The 15044-nt window shown below is 63.3% G+C and overlaps 2 protein-coding genes across 5 annotated transcripts; both read left to right on the top strand.

Annotated features, from left to right (window-relative positions):
- Positions 1-555: 555 nt before the first annotated feature.
- Positions 556-10449, top strand: B4GALT2 (beta-1,4-galactosyltransferase 2). 2 transcript variants are annotated; one of them, XM_055342126.1, is made up of 7 exons: positions 556-826; positions 2336-2691; positions 2914-3149; positions 6244-6434; positions 6618-6740; positions 6858-6962; positions 9561-10449. In XM_055342126.1, exons 2-7 carry the CDS (start codon positions 2388-2390, stop codon positions 9709-9711), a joined length of 1110 nt encoding a protein of 369 aa, XP_055198101.1. In that variant the 5' UTR covers positions 556-826; positions 2336-2387; the 3' UTR covers positions 9712-10449. The 2 variants fall into 2 exon arrangements, with proteins under 2 accessions (XP_055198101.1, XP_055198100.1); XM_055342125.1 differs by lacking the exon at positions 556-826 and adding an exon at positions 1029-1312.
- Positions 10450-11114: 665 nt separating this feature from the next.
- CCDC24 (coiled-coil domain containing 24) lies at positions 11115-14345 on the top strand. Of its 3 annotated transcripts, XM_055341914.1 has the most exons (8): positions 11115-11266; positions 11480-11655; positions 11772-11882; positions 12396-12470; positions 12967-13021; positions 13453-13522; positions 13635-13713; positions 13800-14345. In XM_055341914.1, exons 1-8 carry the CDS (start codon positions 11141-11143, stop codon positions 14218-14220), a joined length of 1113 nt encoding a protein of 370 aa, XP_055197889.1. In that variant the 5' UTR covers positions 11115-11140; the 3' UTR covers positions 14221-14345. The 3 variants fall into 3 exon arrangements, with proteins under 3 accessions (XP_055197889.1, XP_055197888.1, XP_055197887.1); XM_055341913.1 differs by having other exon boundaries at positions 11115-11655; positions 13796-14345; XM_055341912.1 differs by lacking the exons at positions 11115-11266; positions 11480-11655; positions 11772-11882 and having other exon boundaries at positions 11999-12470; positions 13796-14345.
- The last annotated feature ends 699 nt before the right edge of the window (positions 14346-15044 follow it).

Below are 15044 nucleotides of genomic sequence, written 5' to 3'. Positions count from 1 at the left end.
GGGCGTCCATCACCCTCCAGCCCTGTGGGGCTTGGAGCCCATCACTTGCCCTGTCAGTACCTAACCTGAGCGCTTGTTCCCAGGGCCCCGTCCAGCTCCTCCCACTTCCGTGCCATCTCTTGCCAACCTCCTATTACCCTAGAAGCCCCGGCCACATCCCTCTTCATGCCTTTAAGCTGGCGGCCCCGTCCGCGGCCGCGGGCAGACAATCCTGTGCCCATCAACGAGCTCACAGATCCCTAACCTCCCTGCTGGAGTCGCCTAACTTCCAGGCGCCCTTCTTTGGCGGAGTTGGCGCCCCAGCCCCCACCCGCGCCCTCCCCGGTCCGCACCCCGAGGCCAGCCCCCGGGTGCGCCTTCCCCCCGCCGGCCCCGGCCCCGGCCCCGGCCCCGGCCCCGGCCCCGGCCCCCGTGCGCCGCGCTGGGCTGCCAGCAGGGGCGGGCGGCGGAGGCGCGCGGCGGGCGCGGGCGCGGCGCGGGCGCGCTGGAGGCGGGGGCCGCGGGGGCGCGCGCGGGCGCGGGCGCGGGCGCGCCGGCCAGGCCTGCCCCTCCGAGGCGCCGTAGCGCGGGAGGGAGGCGGCGCTGTGGTCCGTCGGTCCGCGGTCCGTGGGTCTGCCGGCCGCCCGGCCCCGCCCTGCCCCCCGGGGCGGCTCGGCTCCATGGCCCGCGGCGGCGGCGGGAGGCGGCCCGGGGGCCGCGGGGGCCGCTGACCGGGCGGCGGGAGGCGGCGGGGCCGGGCCATGGGGGACGGAGCCGGCCGCAGCCACGGGAGCCGGGAACGCAGCCCGAGCCGGAGCGGCGCCCCCTGCTGAGCCCCGAGCGCCGGGTGAGCCCCCCGCCCAGCGCCCCGACATTCCAGACCCGGGCCCGCGAGCAGCGCCCCGAGCGCGGCCCCGCGATCCCCGCCCCGGAGCCGGTGAGAGGCGCGGGCGGCCGGACCCCGGCCCGGGGCTGCCCCCTCCCCCCGCCCGCGCCCCCCGCCCGCGCCCCCGCGCCCCCCCCGCCGGCCGCCCTTATTGTCCTCGCGCGCGGCAGGCGCCCCACTCACGCTCCCCGCGGCCCGGCCCCCGCCCCCGGCCCACGGACGCTCCCCGGCTCCACACCCACCGGGTCCTCGGGCCGCCCCCGTCCCGGGAGCCACGTGCCCCGGCCGGCCTGCGTGTCGGCCCCGCCCTAACGCACCTCGGCCTGACCCAGAAGCCCGGCTGGGAGGGCGGCGGGAGGGATGTTTGCACGTGGGGCCCGGCGTCTGCGCGCCCGCCCGGGAGCCTGCATGCATGGCTGTGCACCTCGAGGAGCCGCCGCTTTGTTTGTGAGTGTGTGACTCTGCGTTACTGTTACTGTCACTGGGGCGTGTCTGCGACTCTGTGCGTAGTTCCTGGGGTGTCTGAGTGCAGGTGGCTTCAGCTGGGACCCGGGGTGTCTGTGGTTGCCGTGTGGTGCCCTGTATCTGAGTGAGACCCAGCCTGCTCCCTGGGGCGCTGCTGGAACCGCAGCTGGAGCCGTGGCCCAGGGAGGACCCGCGCCTGCCTTGCCGATGCGGGAGCAGTGTCCAGGGCCCCGACCTTCCTTCTTCCCCGGGAACCAGAACCAGGAGTGCTGGGCAGGCTCCAGAAAGTTCATGCCAATCCATGAGGTCTTAGAGGAGGGGCATCCTATGCCCCACCCTATATTTTGACCTCTTGCTCCAGCCAGAAGGAATCCCATAAACATCTTGATCATATTTGGGCCTCCTGGGTGCTGAGGGCCACTTCCCAGCCTGGTCCTAGTTGGCCTGGCCTACTTGTCACTGGTACCTGTCCAACCAAACCAGTGCCCACCATGCTCCTGGGAGGACTAACTGAAGTCATGAGTACCAAGCGCTCCTGCATGGTAGGTACTCAGTCAGTGGTCTCCCCTCCCCAGCCCTGGGTTGAGGATGCTGCCCTGCGGGGTGTCTGTTCTCTGGGGCACAGGTACACGTGTGGGTCTGCAGGTAAACGTGCTTCCATTTGGAGTTATGAACCACTGTGATCAGAGGTCTGTGTTGGTGTTTCTGAGAACACACAGGCATGCACCTTGAGTGCGGGTGCATGAGGTTGCACTTGTGTGTGTGTGTGAGCAAGGAGGAGGAATGTCTGCATACGTGGTTAGTCCTCAGGTGCGTGAAGATGTGTGAGTAGTGAATGGCCAAGGACTGTGTCTGCGTGTCTATTAGCAGGTAGATTGGGAGTCTGCGAGCGTCACGGGGGATGAGCAGGTAATAAGTGTGAGCAGCGGCAGGAGAGGGGTGGGCGGGTAGCCTCACCCCGCCGGCCCTGACCTGCTGGGTCTGTCTCTCTCTTCCCCTGCCCAGGCCGGCAGCCGGATGCCCGGGCCCGTTGGGCGGGCCGGCGGCCGCCTGCGGGATGAGCAGACTGCTTGGGGGGACGCTGGAGCGCGTGTGCAAGGCCGTGCTCCTTCTCTGCCTGCTGCACTTTCTCGTGGCCGTCATCCTCTACTTTGACGTCTACGCCCAGCACCTGGCCTTCTTCAGCCGCTTCAGCGCCCGTGGCCCTGCCCGCGCCCTCCACCCAGCTGCCAGCAGCAGCACCAACTTCTCCCGGCCCAACGCCACGGCCCCCAGCTCGGGGCTCCCCGAGGCTCCCAGCGCCCGGCCCGGCCCCACGGCTTCCGTCCTGCCTCCCTGTCCCGACTCGCCGCCTGGTCTTGGTGAGCCTGGGGGGAGGGCCTGCCCCTAGGGGTGAGCGGAAGACCCCACCGGCTGTTTTGACTTAGGGAAGGAGCCCTGGGGGTGCAGGGGTCTGGGCCTGTTGCGAGGGGGCACTCCTGGGGCTCTGTCGGCTCACCCGGGGCCCGCCCGGGGCTGAGGGAGAGGGCTAGTGCCCCTGGATGGTGGCGAGGGCCTGATGCCTGCTACCGCCCTGCCTGCAGTGGGCCGGCTGCTGATCGAGTTCACCACGCCCATGCCACTGGAGCGGGTGCAGAGGGAGAACCCAGGCGTGCTCCTGGGCGGCCGCTATGCGCCCCCCGATTGCACGCCTGCCCAGACGGTGGCGGTCATCATCCCCTTTCGACACCGGGAGCACCACCTCCGCTATTGGCTCCACTATCTGCACCCCATCCTGCGGCGACAGAGGCTGCGCTACGGCGTCTACGTCATCAACCAGGTGCGCTGCCGGTGGCCCCGGGCTGGCTCTAGCTGCCGGGGGACCCCTGAGCACCTGTGGGTACGGGCACCCACGTGGGGTTAGGAGCATTCACGGGATCTTGTCTGCCGCGGGTTGTGTGGATACACAGCCCCAGGCGGGCCTGCATGATGTCCATGTGCACCCAGGGGGGCTTGCATGCCCATATAGGGGAGTATGTGCACGCGGGTGTTGGCTGCACTGATGGGTGTGTGCATGGCCTCGGGATGGGCCCCATTGTCGCTCCCCAGAGACCCCTCCCCATGGAGGTGGAGACCTGGGTGAGGAGAGAGAGGTAGAGCTTGAAAGAGGGATGAAGGCCCTCTTGAGGGCCACAGCCACCGCAGAGGCCCGGGAACTCAGCTCCGTGTCTAAGCCTTGCCATGAGCTTGGCAAGGCCCGGCTGTTGGGCCCCAGGGAGGATCTGCTGTGGGACTTGGGCCTCCTAAGTATGGGACCTGGATCCCCACTCCGGGCTGATGGTGCAGGCTGACTTGGGGCTGGGGACTAGGAGGGCACAGAGGGCCTTGCCAGCCCGGGAGTTGAGAAGTGGCGGTAGAGATGGGTCTTTTTTTTTTTTTTTATTTTTATTTATGATAGAGAGAGAGAGAGAGAGAGAGAGAGGCAGAGACACAGGCAGAGGGAGAAGCAGGCTCCATGCACCGGGAGCCCGACGTGGGATTCGATCCCGGGTCTCCAGGATCGCGCCCTGGGCCAAAGGCAGGCGCTAAACCGCTATGCCACCCAGGGATCCCCTAGAGATGGGTCTTGAGGGATGAACAGGCATCAGCTGGCTGACTGGCTGGAGGCCCCAGGGGTCAAGAGAACCATCTCGTGTATTTGGGAACTGGTGGCCGAGGTGTGGGGTCCAGCATGCAGGCTGGGTGGCAAAGATGAATCTGGAGTTGCTGGCCGAGCCCAAATCCAGAAGGGTCTCTGGAGGCATGTCAGGCAGTTGAATTCCAGCCTGGAGGTGGTGGGGCACCACTGGAAGGTTCTAAGTGAGGAGTAGCATGTACGTTTGCTTATTGGGAAGATGGCTCTGGTTGCATGTGGGGGAGGGGCTGGAGGGGGAGACTTGGGGGGGGTGACCAGTTGGGAAGAGGCTACAATGTTCAGGAAAAGGGTGAACCTGCATGTGAGTCAGTAGCGGTTGTGGCCACGAAGGGGGATGTGACACAGTAGGGAGTAGGGAGAGGGAGACACGGGGACACCTCGAGGGTTTCTCCTTGGCCATCTGCCGTGTGGTTGGCTGTGCCTGTGAGTGAGATGGGAACACAGGAGCCGGGCCAGGGCTGGGGGAGAGCATGACTCGGAATTCTTTTTTGCATGTGATGAGTTTGAGTGTCCGGGTGAAGTATGAGAGGAGTGTTCAGCCGGCAGTTGGACCAATGAGTCCAGCGAGCAATGAGGTCTGAGGTGTGGAGAGGCATCTGGGAGCCACCGGCATGCAGGTGGACCCTAAGCCCAACAGTGTCCAGGCTGCCCAGGGAGCACAGGACCCGAGAGGAGAAAACCAGCACATAAGGGACAGGTGGAGAGAGGGACAGCAGCACACACTGCGCAGGTTGGCCAGAAAGGCTCGAGGAGTCCTGGGAGAGGGTGGTGTCCAGAAGCCCAGGAATAAGTGTCCAGAAGGAAGCACGGCAGCTACGTGAGCACTGCCGGGGGAGTAGGGATATGGACCAAGAAGCGTCCAGTGGATTTAGTAACAAGGTGGGCCCAGCAAGAACCATTTCAGGGGCATGGTGGGGGCGGAAGCAGATTGCAGTGGGTTGAAGAAGGAATCAGATTTGACAAAATGGAAATAGCCAATTGGAGGCAACTCTTAAAAAAAAAAGAAAAATCTCTGCCGAGAAGGGGAGGCAAAGGTAGGGCGGTGGCTAGAGAAGTTTATTTTTCAGATGTAGTAAAATTGGGCATGTTCATGAGCCGTTTGGGAGAAACTCGGGGCTCCTGGCTGGGGAGAAAGGTCAGAAAGGAGAGCCGGTGAGGCAGGAGAAAGTACACAACTGCTGCAAGGGCTGGTGGGAGAGAAGGTGCAGGGCAGGGAGGAGAGAGAGCAAGTAGGGCTGGGCAGTTTAGGGGAGCAGCTTCCATTCGCTCGGGCCCAGGCTGCCTGGTAGGTAGGAGGGGCGTGCCTCAAGACCCTTTCAGGGGCCTGGCCAGCTCCAGCCTGGAGATGGTGGGTTGGGACAGAGGGCCCAGCTCTTTCCATGAGATCCTCCTTGCCCTGGCTAGAATTTGGAGCTTGGGCATGCGTGGCCAGGAACCCAGCCTCAAGGAGGCCTGGCCCTGCAGCCCCTTTTCTAAGGGACCCCAGGCTCACTGGACTGCGACTGCCTGTACACCTTGGGAGACAAGTGAATCTAGCCAGATCCTGTCCCCATCCTGTCCCCATCCTGTCCCGGTCTCAGAGGCTGCCCAGGGAGTTGGATGTGGGTCCAGATGAGCCAGAGGGCTAGGTGGCTGAGGCTCGGTGACTCATCCCCATGGTTCTTGATCTTGGACACTGGGCATTGGGGTGTGCATCGTTCATCTCATTTTGTGAGTGCCCAGCGGGGATACAGCGTCCCAGGGCTGCTCTTCCTGGCACAAGGGACACGGCTACAAGGCACGCTGGAAAGAAGGGGTGAAAAAATGAGCGACAGGAGCACTCTGAGTCCCAGCTTAAGCGGACTCTGGCATAAGTGAAGCTCACAGGACAGAGTGAATGATGACCCAGAGGCAGGGAGGTCAGGGATGCCTGTCCAGACATAAGCTTGATGATCAAATCAGAGGAGAGCATTCCAGAGCTAACACCAGGGCCTCACGGCAGGAAGGAGCCTGACATGTTCCAGAGCAGCTGAGGAACATAGCGCAGCTGGGCCCTGGAGTCTGAGGGCGATGGCAGGAGAGGAGACTGGAGCCAAGCCATGGAAGGCCTTGGCAGGCGGGACTTAGGGGAGCCACTCAGAGTGGGGTGGGGGAGGCAGGGGAGTGGCAGGTCCTTGGGGACCACTCTGGACAGTGCTAAAGTGGCAGGTGCCTGCCAGTCACAGGCCCAGAGCTGACCTGTCCCCTGCACCGACCCCAGCACGGTGAGGACACCTTCAACCGGGCCAAGTTGCTCAACGTAGGCTTCCTAGAGGCGCTGAAGGAGGATGCCACCTACGACTGCTTCATCTTCAGTGACGTGGACCTGGTCCCCATGGATGACCGCAACCTGTACCGCTGTGGTGACCAGCCCCGCCACTTTGCCATTGCCATGGACAAGTTTGGTTTCCGGTGAGGGCTCCCTTCTCAGCTAGATCCAGACTCCCCCGCCGCCACCACCCCTGCCCCGGCCACACCCAGCGCCCCCTTGCCTCCGGCCCCTGTAGCACACTCTCCCCCACACCCCCCCATCTCTGGCCTTCCCTCTGGAGTCCCCTCAGGCCCCTCACTGACACCTGCCCTCCCCTGCCACAGGCTGCCCTATGCTGGCTACTTTGGAGGCGTGTCAGGCCTGAGTAAAGCCCAGTTTCTGAGAATCAACGGCTTCCCCAATGAGTACTGGGGCTGGGGTGGCGAGGATGACGACATCTTCAACCGGTGAGTAGGGGTGGGGTGGGGCGGGGAGTCGACCGGGTGCAGAAGGTGCAGCACAGACTGGGCGAGGCTCCTTGCCCTTCCTGGTGCCTGCTCCAGCCCATCTGTCCCCATCCCCAGGATCTCCCTGACTGGGATGAAGATCTCGCGCCCAGACATCCGCATAGGCCGCTACCGCATGATCAAGCACGACCGGGACAAGCATAACGAGCCCAACCCGCAGAGGTGACCCCAAGCGCCCCTATTCCCTTGCTCCTTAGAAGTGACTCCCCGGTGCCACTGATCCCCAGACGTGATCCCAAGGCCCCTGACCCTTGACTCCTAGAGATGGCCCCCACGCCCCTGCTCCCTGTTCCCCAGCCCCTAGCTCAGCCTCACCCCAGACTTCTATCATCCTTGGCCTCATTCCTAGAGGTGACAACAATGTAACGGCAGGGTTCAAATCATCACGAGTCGATGACATTCCCGTCGGTGTCCTCACAGACCTCCCTCGTGCCAGAGCAGATAGGACAAGAGCTAGCAGGCACTGGGCACAGCTCCAGGGCCTGGGGACCCAACAGAGGTGGCCTTGAGTGGCATGGGGCCGGGCGCCGAAAGACAGTGCTGAGCCCTCTGAGACCCGAGTAGGCCGCTCTGTCCCTGGGGGTGTAGCAACATTTGGTGTCCGGTGCTGGCTGGGAGAAGCACCTGGGGCATGTGCAGTGTAGACCAGGGCTTCCTGGCACTGCTCTAACCTAGGTGGGGGGTGGGGGGAGCCCGGAGCCAGTCCCTGCAGGACATCCCATGGTGAGGTTCACTCCAGGGAGGGAGACAGGCAGTTGTAGCACAAGGTGATCAGGGCAAGGTGCTGTCCTCGCAGAAGAGGGAGTGATGGTGGGAGGCCCTCCTGGAGGAGGTGATGGTAAACTAGACTTTGGAAGATGATCCATTGGACAAGTATTTGTCGCCCACCGGCCAGGGGCACAGTGCTGTATTCACCAGGCTAGTGGAGGAGGCCAGTTTGGAGAAAAGGCATAGTATTTGCAGGAGTCTGGAATGTGAACTTGCATGATATATACGCTGAGAGTCTGAAACTCTGTTTTACAGTCACTGAAGGCTGGGAGTGACCGTAGAGGGGTCAGTGCTGGCTGTTTGGGGTGTCAAACCCCAGGTTGGGAGTTTTACTTTTGTGCCCAGGGCACCGGGGAGTCGTGGAAGGACTTTGAGCAGGGAAGGAGCAGGATCAGATTTGGGTCTGAAAGGACCACCCTGTGAGTGTGAAGAAGGTGAAGGGCTGGTGGGCCTGGAAGGAAGCTGACCAGGCTTGATGGAATTGGGGGCCCCGGGGTGTGCTGGATGTGAGGCTGCCGTGTCCCCGGATGGAACAGTGTGTAAGGGTGGGGAGGTAGGCTGCAGCAGCAGCAGAGGGCCGGCATTTGGCAGGAGCACGAAGCCCTGGGCATCCAGGGAGCTGATGAAAAAGCAGTTCAGATAGAAACCGAGGCGAGCAGGGCAGGGAGAAGAGGGGCTGCGGGGCGTCTGAGGGAGCGTGCTCTGTGTTGGGATGGCTCCAGGTTGGGGGGGGGGGGTTGGGGGGGGGGAGGAGGATCTGAGTCGAGCTCAGAAGGACTGGGAGGGGAGGATCAGAACACTTGGGATGAGGGTGGGAGTGGAGCTCTAGAAGCACATGCCAAGGTGTCCTCATGAGTTAGTGATGTCTGCCTTGGGTGAGGAAGTGGCCAGACGGCAAGGCATTTCTAGCTTGAAGAACTCTCTGGGTGCTGGTTCCATCCACCTAGGCGCCTTTGCCCCAAATCTAGTTCTCCTGGATTCTTCTTTGACCCTACATGTCTATACCACCAGCAGGTGGTGTCAGTGCCACTCCCAAAACAGATCTGAGCCCATCCACTTTTCCCTTCACCACCTCTGCCCTAGTACAGCCTCTGTCATCCTGTCAGGGCTGCTGCAGTGGCCTCTCACTAGTGTCCCTGTTTTCCTCTCGTCCTTGTCCTCCTGTGGCTGGTGTCCTCTGGCCGTCCCCGCCGGCCTCCCACTGGGCAAAAAATCCCTGTCTTCTCACTCCTCAAATAAAAAACCTGCATCCTCTGACTTACAGAGCCCCACCCCGACATGCTCTAGCCTCCAAGCTGTTCTTAAGCCCTTGGCCCATGAAGCTCTAACCACTGGCTGTGCAACTTCTCATTTCCAGGTTAGGGTCAGCGTGTGCTGACCTCTGCTTGGAATGCTCTCCCCCCTGCTGTCAGCTTGGTGTCACAGGCTCACCCCTTCCAAGGCAGCCGTCTCCGTCTCCCTCCCCTGTCTCCCTTAGCACTCTGATGCATCCCTTGTCGGTTGCCTGTCTCCCTGGTGGAACAGACTTGCCATGAGAGGAAGGACTTAGTGCCCTGTCCCTGACTGTGTCCCTAGTACTTACGAGTAGAGCCTGGCACTGGGGGGGACTGCTCAGTAAGTAAGTGGTGAGGGACGGAGGAGATAGCCAAGAGAGAAGAGGGACTTAGGGAGCACAGATGATGACCCGACGCAGGACAAGTTGCCTTTGAGGTGCCTATGGGATGCCCGTGTCTGGGTCTAAGGCTGAGAAGAGCCTGAGATCAGAGAGAGATTTGTGAGGGTGTCCCAATTCTGGACTCGAGGGGAGAAGATCTCTGTTTTAAAGGCAGATGCCAGAGCAAAAGGGCTCCAAGCAGGTGACGGGCAGAGGGTTTGGTGAGGAGAACTGAGTCATCCCTGGAAGAAGCCAGGGTGGCTTGAGCCTTACCCCCAGAGACCCCATACTGGGTTTATTGGGTAGCCCTGATCTGGACCCACTTCCATCCTATCTAGGTTTACCAAGATCCAAAACACGAAGCTGACCATGAAGCGGGATGGCATCGGGTCAGTGCGGTACCAGGTCTTGGAGGTGTCTCGGCAACCACTCTTCACCAATATCACAGTGGACATTGGGCGGCCCCCGTCATGGCCCCCTCGGGGCTGAGCTAATGGGTAAAGGCTCCCAGTGCCAAGGATTGTCTGCCGGAGGACTGACCTATATACTATATAGCCTGGCTGGCGACTACTCTGTGGGAGATCCCCCAGGACTCAGACTGTGGGCTCTGCTTTCGGAGGGTCTTCCACAGGCCCCCCCAGCTGCACCTGGAAGTTTCAGAACCTACTTTGGGGGACTTCCAACCTGGGCGAGCCCCTCCAGTGTGGCCCTCTCTGGGGTCAACTCTTCGTCCTGTCCCTCCCTCTCCAGCCCAGCCCTCCGTCACTGTCAGGGTCGGCCCAGCCCCTGCACTGCCTCACCGAGTGGCCCGGGCTAGGTCACTCCACCTCTCTGTGCCTCAGTTTCTCCCCCCTCGAGTCCCCTAGGGCCTGGAAGAGTAGGAGGTACAACTAGGGGGCAGTGTGGCTTCCAGGGGGAATTCTCAGACCTGGGGATCCCCCGCGCTCCCAGGGGAGGGGAAACCTTTTTCATTCAACATTGTAGGGGCAAACTCTGGTGCGCCCCCTGCTGAAGAGAAGCCCCAGGAGGGGACCAGAGGGGGTGCTGTGTCGCTGCCTGGGATCTTGGGGCTGGGCTTTGCATGGGGGGCGGGGGAGGGGGCCTGGATCCGTCAGTCTGGTCCCCGCCTCCCTGTCTCAGAGAGAAGGCAGCAGCCCCAGGGCCGGCTCGGTGTTTGTACATTGCACAGAAACTTGTGTGGGTGCTTTAGTAAAAAACGTGAATGGAGCAGCCCCTTTGTCTGCTTGGCGCTGGGGAAGCTGGGTCCCGGGTCCCAGACCCCGCGTGTGCGGCGGGAGGGCCACTGGCCTAGGCCGTCGGGCGGGCCGGGCCCGGAGAGGCAGCGAGCAGTCCCCCCGGTGGGCCCCGGCTTCTCGGTTCTTCCCACCCGCCCCAGAGCTGCCCGGAGAGGAGCCGGGAGCGCCGGGCGGCGGAGCTCCCCGCAGGCCCCGCCTCCCCGCTGGCTGGCCACGCCCACCCCGCCTGGGGGCGGGGCCCGGAGCGGCGCGGTTTCCCGGGTGACGGCCGCGCGGAGGTCAGGGCGAGCGGTGACCGGGAGCCGCGGCCCGCGAGAGTCGGCCGAAGCGGGGCAGCAGGGACAGCGCCAGACAGGCGGCTCCGGGCCCGGTGATTCCGCCGAGACTGGCGGCGGAGCTGAGGGACTTGGGAGACGCCGGGGAGCGCGACGGGCCGGGGGCGGGGCCCGGGGAGGGGCGGGGCTCTGGGGGCGTGGCCCGGAGGCCGGGAAGGGGCGGGGCCCGGGAGGCCGGGGAGGGGCGGAGCCTTGGAAGGCGGGGTCCGGGGAGGGGCGGGGCCAGCCCCGGCCACCCGCCTTCTCCCGGTAACGCTGCGGGGCCCCTGCTGTCCCGCAGGTGCGAGCCTGGGGCCGCTCGCCGGGGGGCGGCGGCGCGGGCGGGCCATGCTCCGGGACTCCCCGTCGCTGTGGGAGCTGGTGGAGGAGCACGTTCCGCTCCCGGAGCGGCCCGAAGTGAAGAGGCTTCTGGGGGAGACGACGGTGGACCTGAGCCTGGAGCTGCGGGCAGAGGTGGGGCGTGGGCGGAGGGGCCACACTCCAGGCCTGTCCCAAGACTCGGGTGATTTCCCCACCTCCCCTCGGGCCCCCCGTCCTGCCCGAGAACTCCCGAGGTCCTGCCGCCCAGCCCTCTAGACTGCGCTCTGCCCCTCATGAGGTCCCCCAGCCCCCTCCACTCCCGTCACTGCTCTCCCCCCTCACAAGGTGTGCCAGCTCTCCTTGCAGGTGGTGACGCTACAGGCCCTGCTCCGGGAGGCTCGAGCCTCCCGAGCCTCGGGCTCCCGCCCCACCTCTGAGCCCTCCTGGCTTCTGGCACCGCCGCCCCTCCTAAGAGACCTCCTGCGCCAGGAGCTGAGGCAGCTGCTCCTGAGTCTCCGCCAGAAGGCCATCCGCGAGGGCAGGTGGGAACCTCGGACCTAGGGCTAAGGGGGGCTTGCCCTGCGCCTGAAAAGGGGCCAGGATTGCCTTCGGTGGTCCCTAGGAAGGAGCCCCTGACTTTCCTGTGCACCTTCCACAGGGACCAGACCCAGGCTTGGGTCCAGTACAGCCCCAGGGTCCTGCGCTTTGCCTTGGAGGAGCCTAGGTGTGATTTGCCAGAACAGAAAATCCAGATGAGGAGTGAACCCAGGTGAAGTGGTGGTAGGAGAGGAGGGATCTCTCCCTACTTGGCAGGGGCCCAGCCAGCTGGTGGCTTCCACCTGGCTCCGTGGAGAAGCTCCTGGCCTGGAGCTGGACCCCCCACAACCACATGTGAGGGTCAACAGGAGCTGGGCTAGAGAGCCCAGGGGACCGAATGAGACAAATGAGGGTGTTCCTAAGTGAATGGCAGTAGCCACTTAGTTCTGGTTCTCACACAACCCTTTGAGGGAGTGACAGCACCCTTTTACTGAGGAGGAAACTAAAACTCAGAACGGGTAACCGGAAAAAAAAAAAGAACGGGTAACCGACTCGCCCAAGGTCACACACACTGAAGGGTGAGGGAGCCCATTTGCAAACCCAGGCTCCGGGACTCCTCTCCTTTGCGCTCTATATGTTGCCTTTTCAAGAAAAGAAACAGAACTGTCTAGGAGTGGCATTTGTGTCCCGAAGGCCTGGGGTGAGGCAACCTGGGGAGAGTGATGTTGACCTCCTCTGCCAGCAGTGGTCAGAGGAACCTCAGCGTCATCAAGGACCAGCTGAACGTGTCCAGCATCGACCAGTTTGCTGGACACCTGCGGTGAGGCCCCCCCCGAGTGTACGTGGGGGGTGGACAGAGGGAGGATGGGGCTGGGGCAGGTCTTGAAGTACTGAGACCGAGCTTCGGGGAGAGGGGAAGGAGGCCACACACCTGGTGGGAGGCCAGGACGGGGAGGCTGAGAGGTGGAAAGGGCAGGTTGCTGCAGGGCCTCAGTGGCTGCTGCCAGGAAGTTGTCAAGCCAGGGGGCCAGCCTGAGGATTTTTATCCTGAGAGGAGGCACCATGGGAGGGTTTCAAGCTGAGGAAGGGCTGTGATGTGGGGGAGGAGGGAGGCCAGAGGAGGCCCCTGCAATAAGAAGAGAGGATGGTGGGTGCTGTGCGGTAGGTGTGGGGAAGACACAACCTGCCCTAGAAGAGGCAGGTGGGGGGTGGAAGGCTGGGGCCGAGAGCAGGGTGGGTGAAGCAGGAGGGCCTGGTGGGGGTGGGGCTGGGTCCTGTGGCGCTGGTCCCAGCTGCCACACTCGCATGTGTCCCAGGAGCCTCCTGGAGGAGGAGTGTCACACCTTGGAGAGGATGGTCCCCATCCTGCAGGTGAGCTGCAGCCATGGGCCGCCCTGCCCAGAGCCTTCCTGCTGAGTGTAGACGCAGCTGCCTCTCACTGGTGTGTGAGACCCACATACATGTGTGTCTGTGTGCATATGTGCATGTAAAGGTGTGTGAGTCCTGAGGCCATTTCTTACATGTGCATGGTCCCTATTGTGTGTATGAATCCAGAATATTCTGGTGAGCCCCCAAGTCCAAGGTCAGCACTTTAGATTAATTTGCTGAACTTGCCCCGTCTTTGCCTCCTTACCTGCCCTAAGTCTGAGTCCAAGCCAGCCACCACCTCACCCAGCGGGGCTTTTCAGGGGGGTGGGGGGACTGGTGCTCCCCCGAGACTGCCTGGACAGTTTTGGGGTCCTGCCATGGGGATCTTGGCCTCTGCGTCCAAGGCTGGGGCACTGAGCCAGCTCTCCCTGCAGCGCTGCCTGGAAGAGGAGTATACAGGGGCACCCCAGCCCTCTGAGGCAACCCTAGAGCCCACCCTGGCAGGTGAGGACCCCACGTAGGCCCCAGAGCACCCAGCTTCCTGCTGTCCACCCCGCACTTGTACACACCCCAGAACTGCTACGAGTTGTGTCTCAGAGATACCTCTCTGCTGCAGAGCTAAAGGAACAGAAGGCAGCCATGCAACAGGAGCTGCAGGCACCTCTGAGGCCCCCCTGCGCCTCCTCCAGCCGCAGGTAAACCAGAGCACCTGGCTGGCTGGACAGGGTGGGCTGAGGCTCAGGCCGCTGCTGGCTCACCGCTGCTCTTTCCGACCAGGCAGCAGCCCATGGGGTCCTCCAGCCAGGGTCTCGGGCCCGTGCCTCGCCTCCATGGGGCTTCAGGAGCTTGGGCTGGGCCTCTCCAGTGCTGCCGGCCTGCTCCTCCTCCGGGGCACCACCCCCAACCCCGAGGCCTGGCCACTGCCTGCCGCTGGGGACGGCAGCTTCAGTGCGGCCCGCGGACAAAGCCAGCTTCTGCTCCAGTGTCCAGCGCAGCAGCTCAGGCCCCCACCTGAGGGGCTGGTCACGAGGGAGGCTTCAGCTTCTGCTGGACCTCACGCCAGCTGCTGCCTCTCCGCCGCTATGGCCCAGCCTGCTTCAGATCTGGTCTCGGATGGGCCCTTGCCAGGACACCAACACTGTCCGTTTTTTCTGGCCCTTGCCCCCCACCCCCCTCGCCAAGTCCCTAGTGCCCGGTTCTGACAATCAGAACCTTTGGCCCTCTTTCTCCCGGCTCTCCACAAAGGCCTGGCAGGCAGAGGTCTCATCCCAGCCCCGACTCTTGTCCCCCTGGGGGACTCAGACAAAGCACAGCAGCAGCTCAGAGACAGGAATAGAAATTTCATTAAAATCTATGGACTTTAAAATCCTAGTGGTGCACACAGATGGGTACGGGCGGGTGGTGCACCGTTATTGCTACAGAGGATTAGAGGTGGCTCTTCCGGGGCTGTCACGGCACAGAGGACAGACAAACGGACACTGCAGGGCTTGGGGGGAATGAGCTCGGGCTCCAGAGAGGGGATGGGGCACGCGGGCTGGGGCCATTTGGCACATGAACAAGGGCAGCCCAGTTTGGGAATCCTGGGCCTTTTGCCTGGTGGAGGCAGGGCAAGGGGGTTTCATGTAAGGTCCCCTTCCCCGGGGCTCTGGGCTCAAACCTCCTGCTAAGGAGCACCCCACCCCTACCCCCCAGAAACTAGTGCTTTGGGCAGGCTGCTGGGTCATGGGCCTCTGCTGGCTGGGCCTGACAGCCAGGGCTGGAATGAGGCGCAGAGACCCCAGGGCAGCCGAGTGAGGTGCAGGCAGGCCTGGAAGACAAATGGGGCCCGCGGCTGGGGGCATGGGAATGGCAATCACAGAGAATACGATTTTTACAAAAATAATTACACAGACAAACAGGGCTGGGCAGCGCAGCCTGACAAGTAACACTGTACAGCCCCCTCAGCTCCTCACCCTGGCCCCAGATAGGAAGACCCAAATCTGCCCGGGTGGAGGCCGGGGTCTGCTCTGAGGGCAGGAACACTGGT

This window comes from Nyctereutes procyonoides, unplaced genomic scaffold (genome assembly GCF_905146905.1).
Source record: "Nyctereutes procyonoides isolate TBG_1078 unplaced genomic scaffold, NYPRO_anot_genome, whole genome shotgun sequence".
Classification (NCBI taxonomy): domain Eukaryota; kingdom Metazoa; phylum Chordata; class Mammalia; order Carnivora; family Canidae; genus Nyctereutes; species Nyctereutes procyonoides.
The sequence above is the reverse complement of the archived record's forward strand: the minus strand, read 5'-3'. Positions and strand labels throughout refer to the sequence as shown.

Coding starts and splice junctions, on each gene's coding strand:
- B4GALT2 (XM_055342125.1), top strand. CDS start 1,278: ATGGCTGTGCACCTCGAGGAGCCGCCGCTTTGTTT. Junction 3,150..6,243: donor GCGTCTACGTCATCAACCAG/GTGCGCTGCCGG, acceptor CACCGACCCCAG/CACGGTGAGGACACCTTCAA. Junction 6,963..9,560: donor AACGAGCCCAACCCGCAGAG/GTGACCCCAAGC, acceptor CATCCTATCTAG/GTTTACCAAGATCCAAAACA.
- CCDC24 (XM_055341914.1), top strand. CDS start 11,141: ATGCTCCGGGACTCCCCGTCGCTGTGGGAGCTGGTGGAGGAGCACGTT. Junction 11,267..11,479: donor GCCTGGAGCTGCGGGCAGAG/GTGGGGCGTGGG, acceptor CTCTCCTTGCAG/GTGGTGACGCTACAGGCCCT. Junction 13,022..13,452: donor GGATGGTCCCCATCCTGCAG/GTGAGCTGCAGC, acceptor CTCTCCCTGCAG/CGCTGCCTGGAAGAGGAGTA.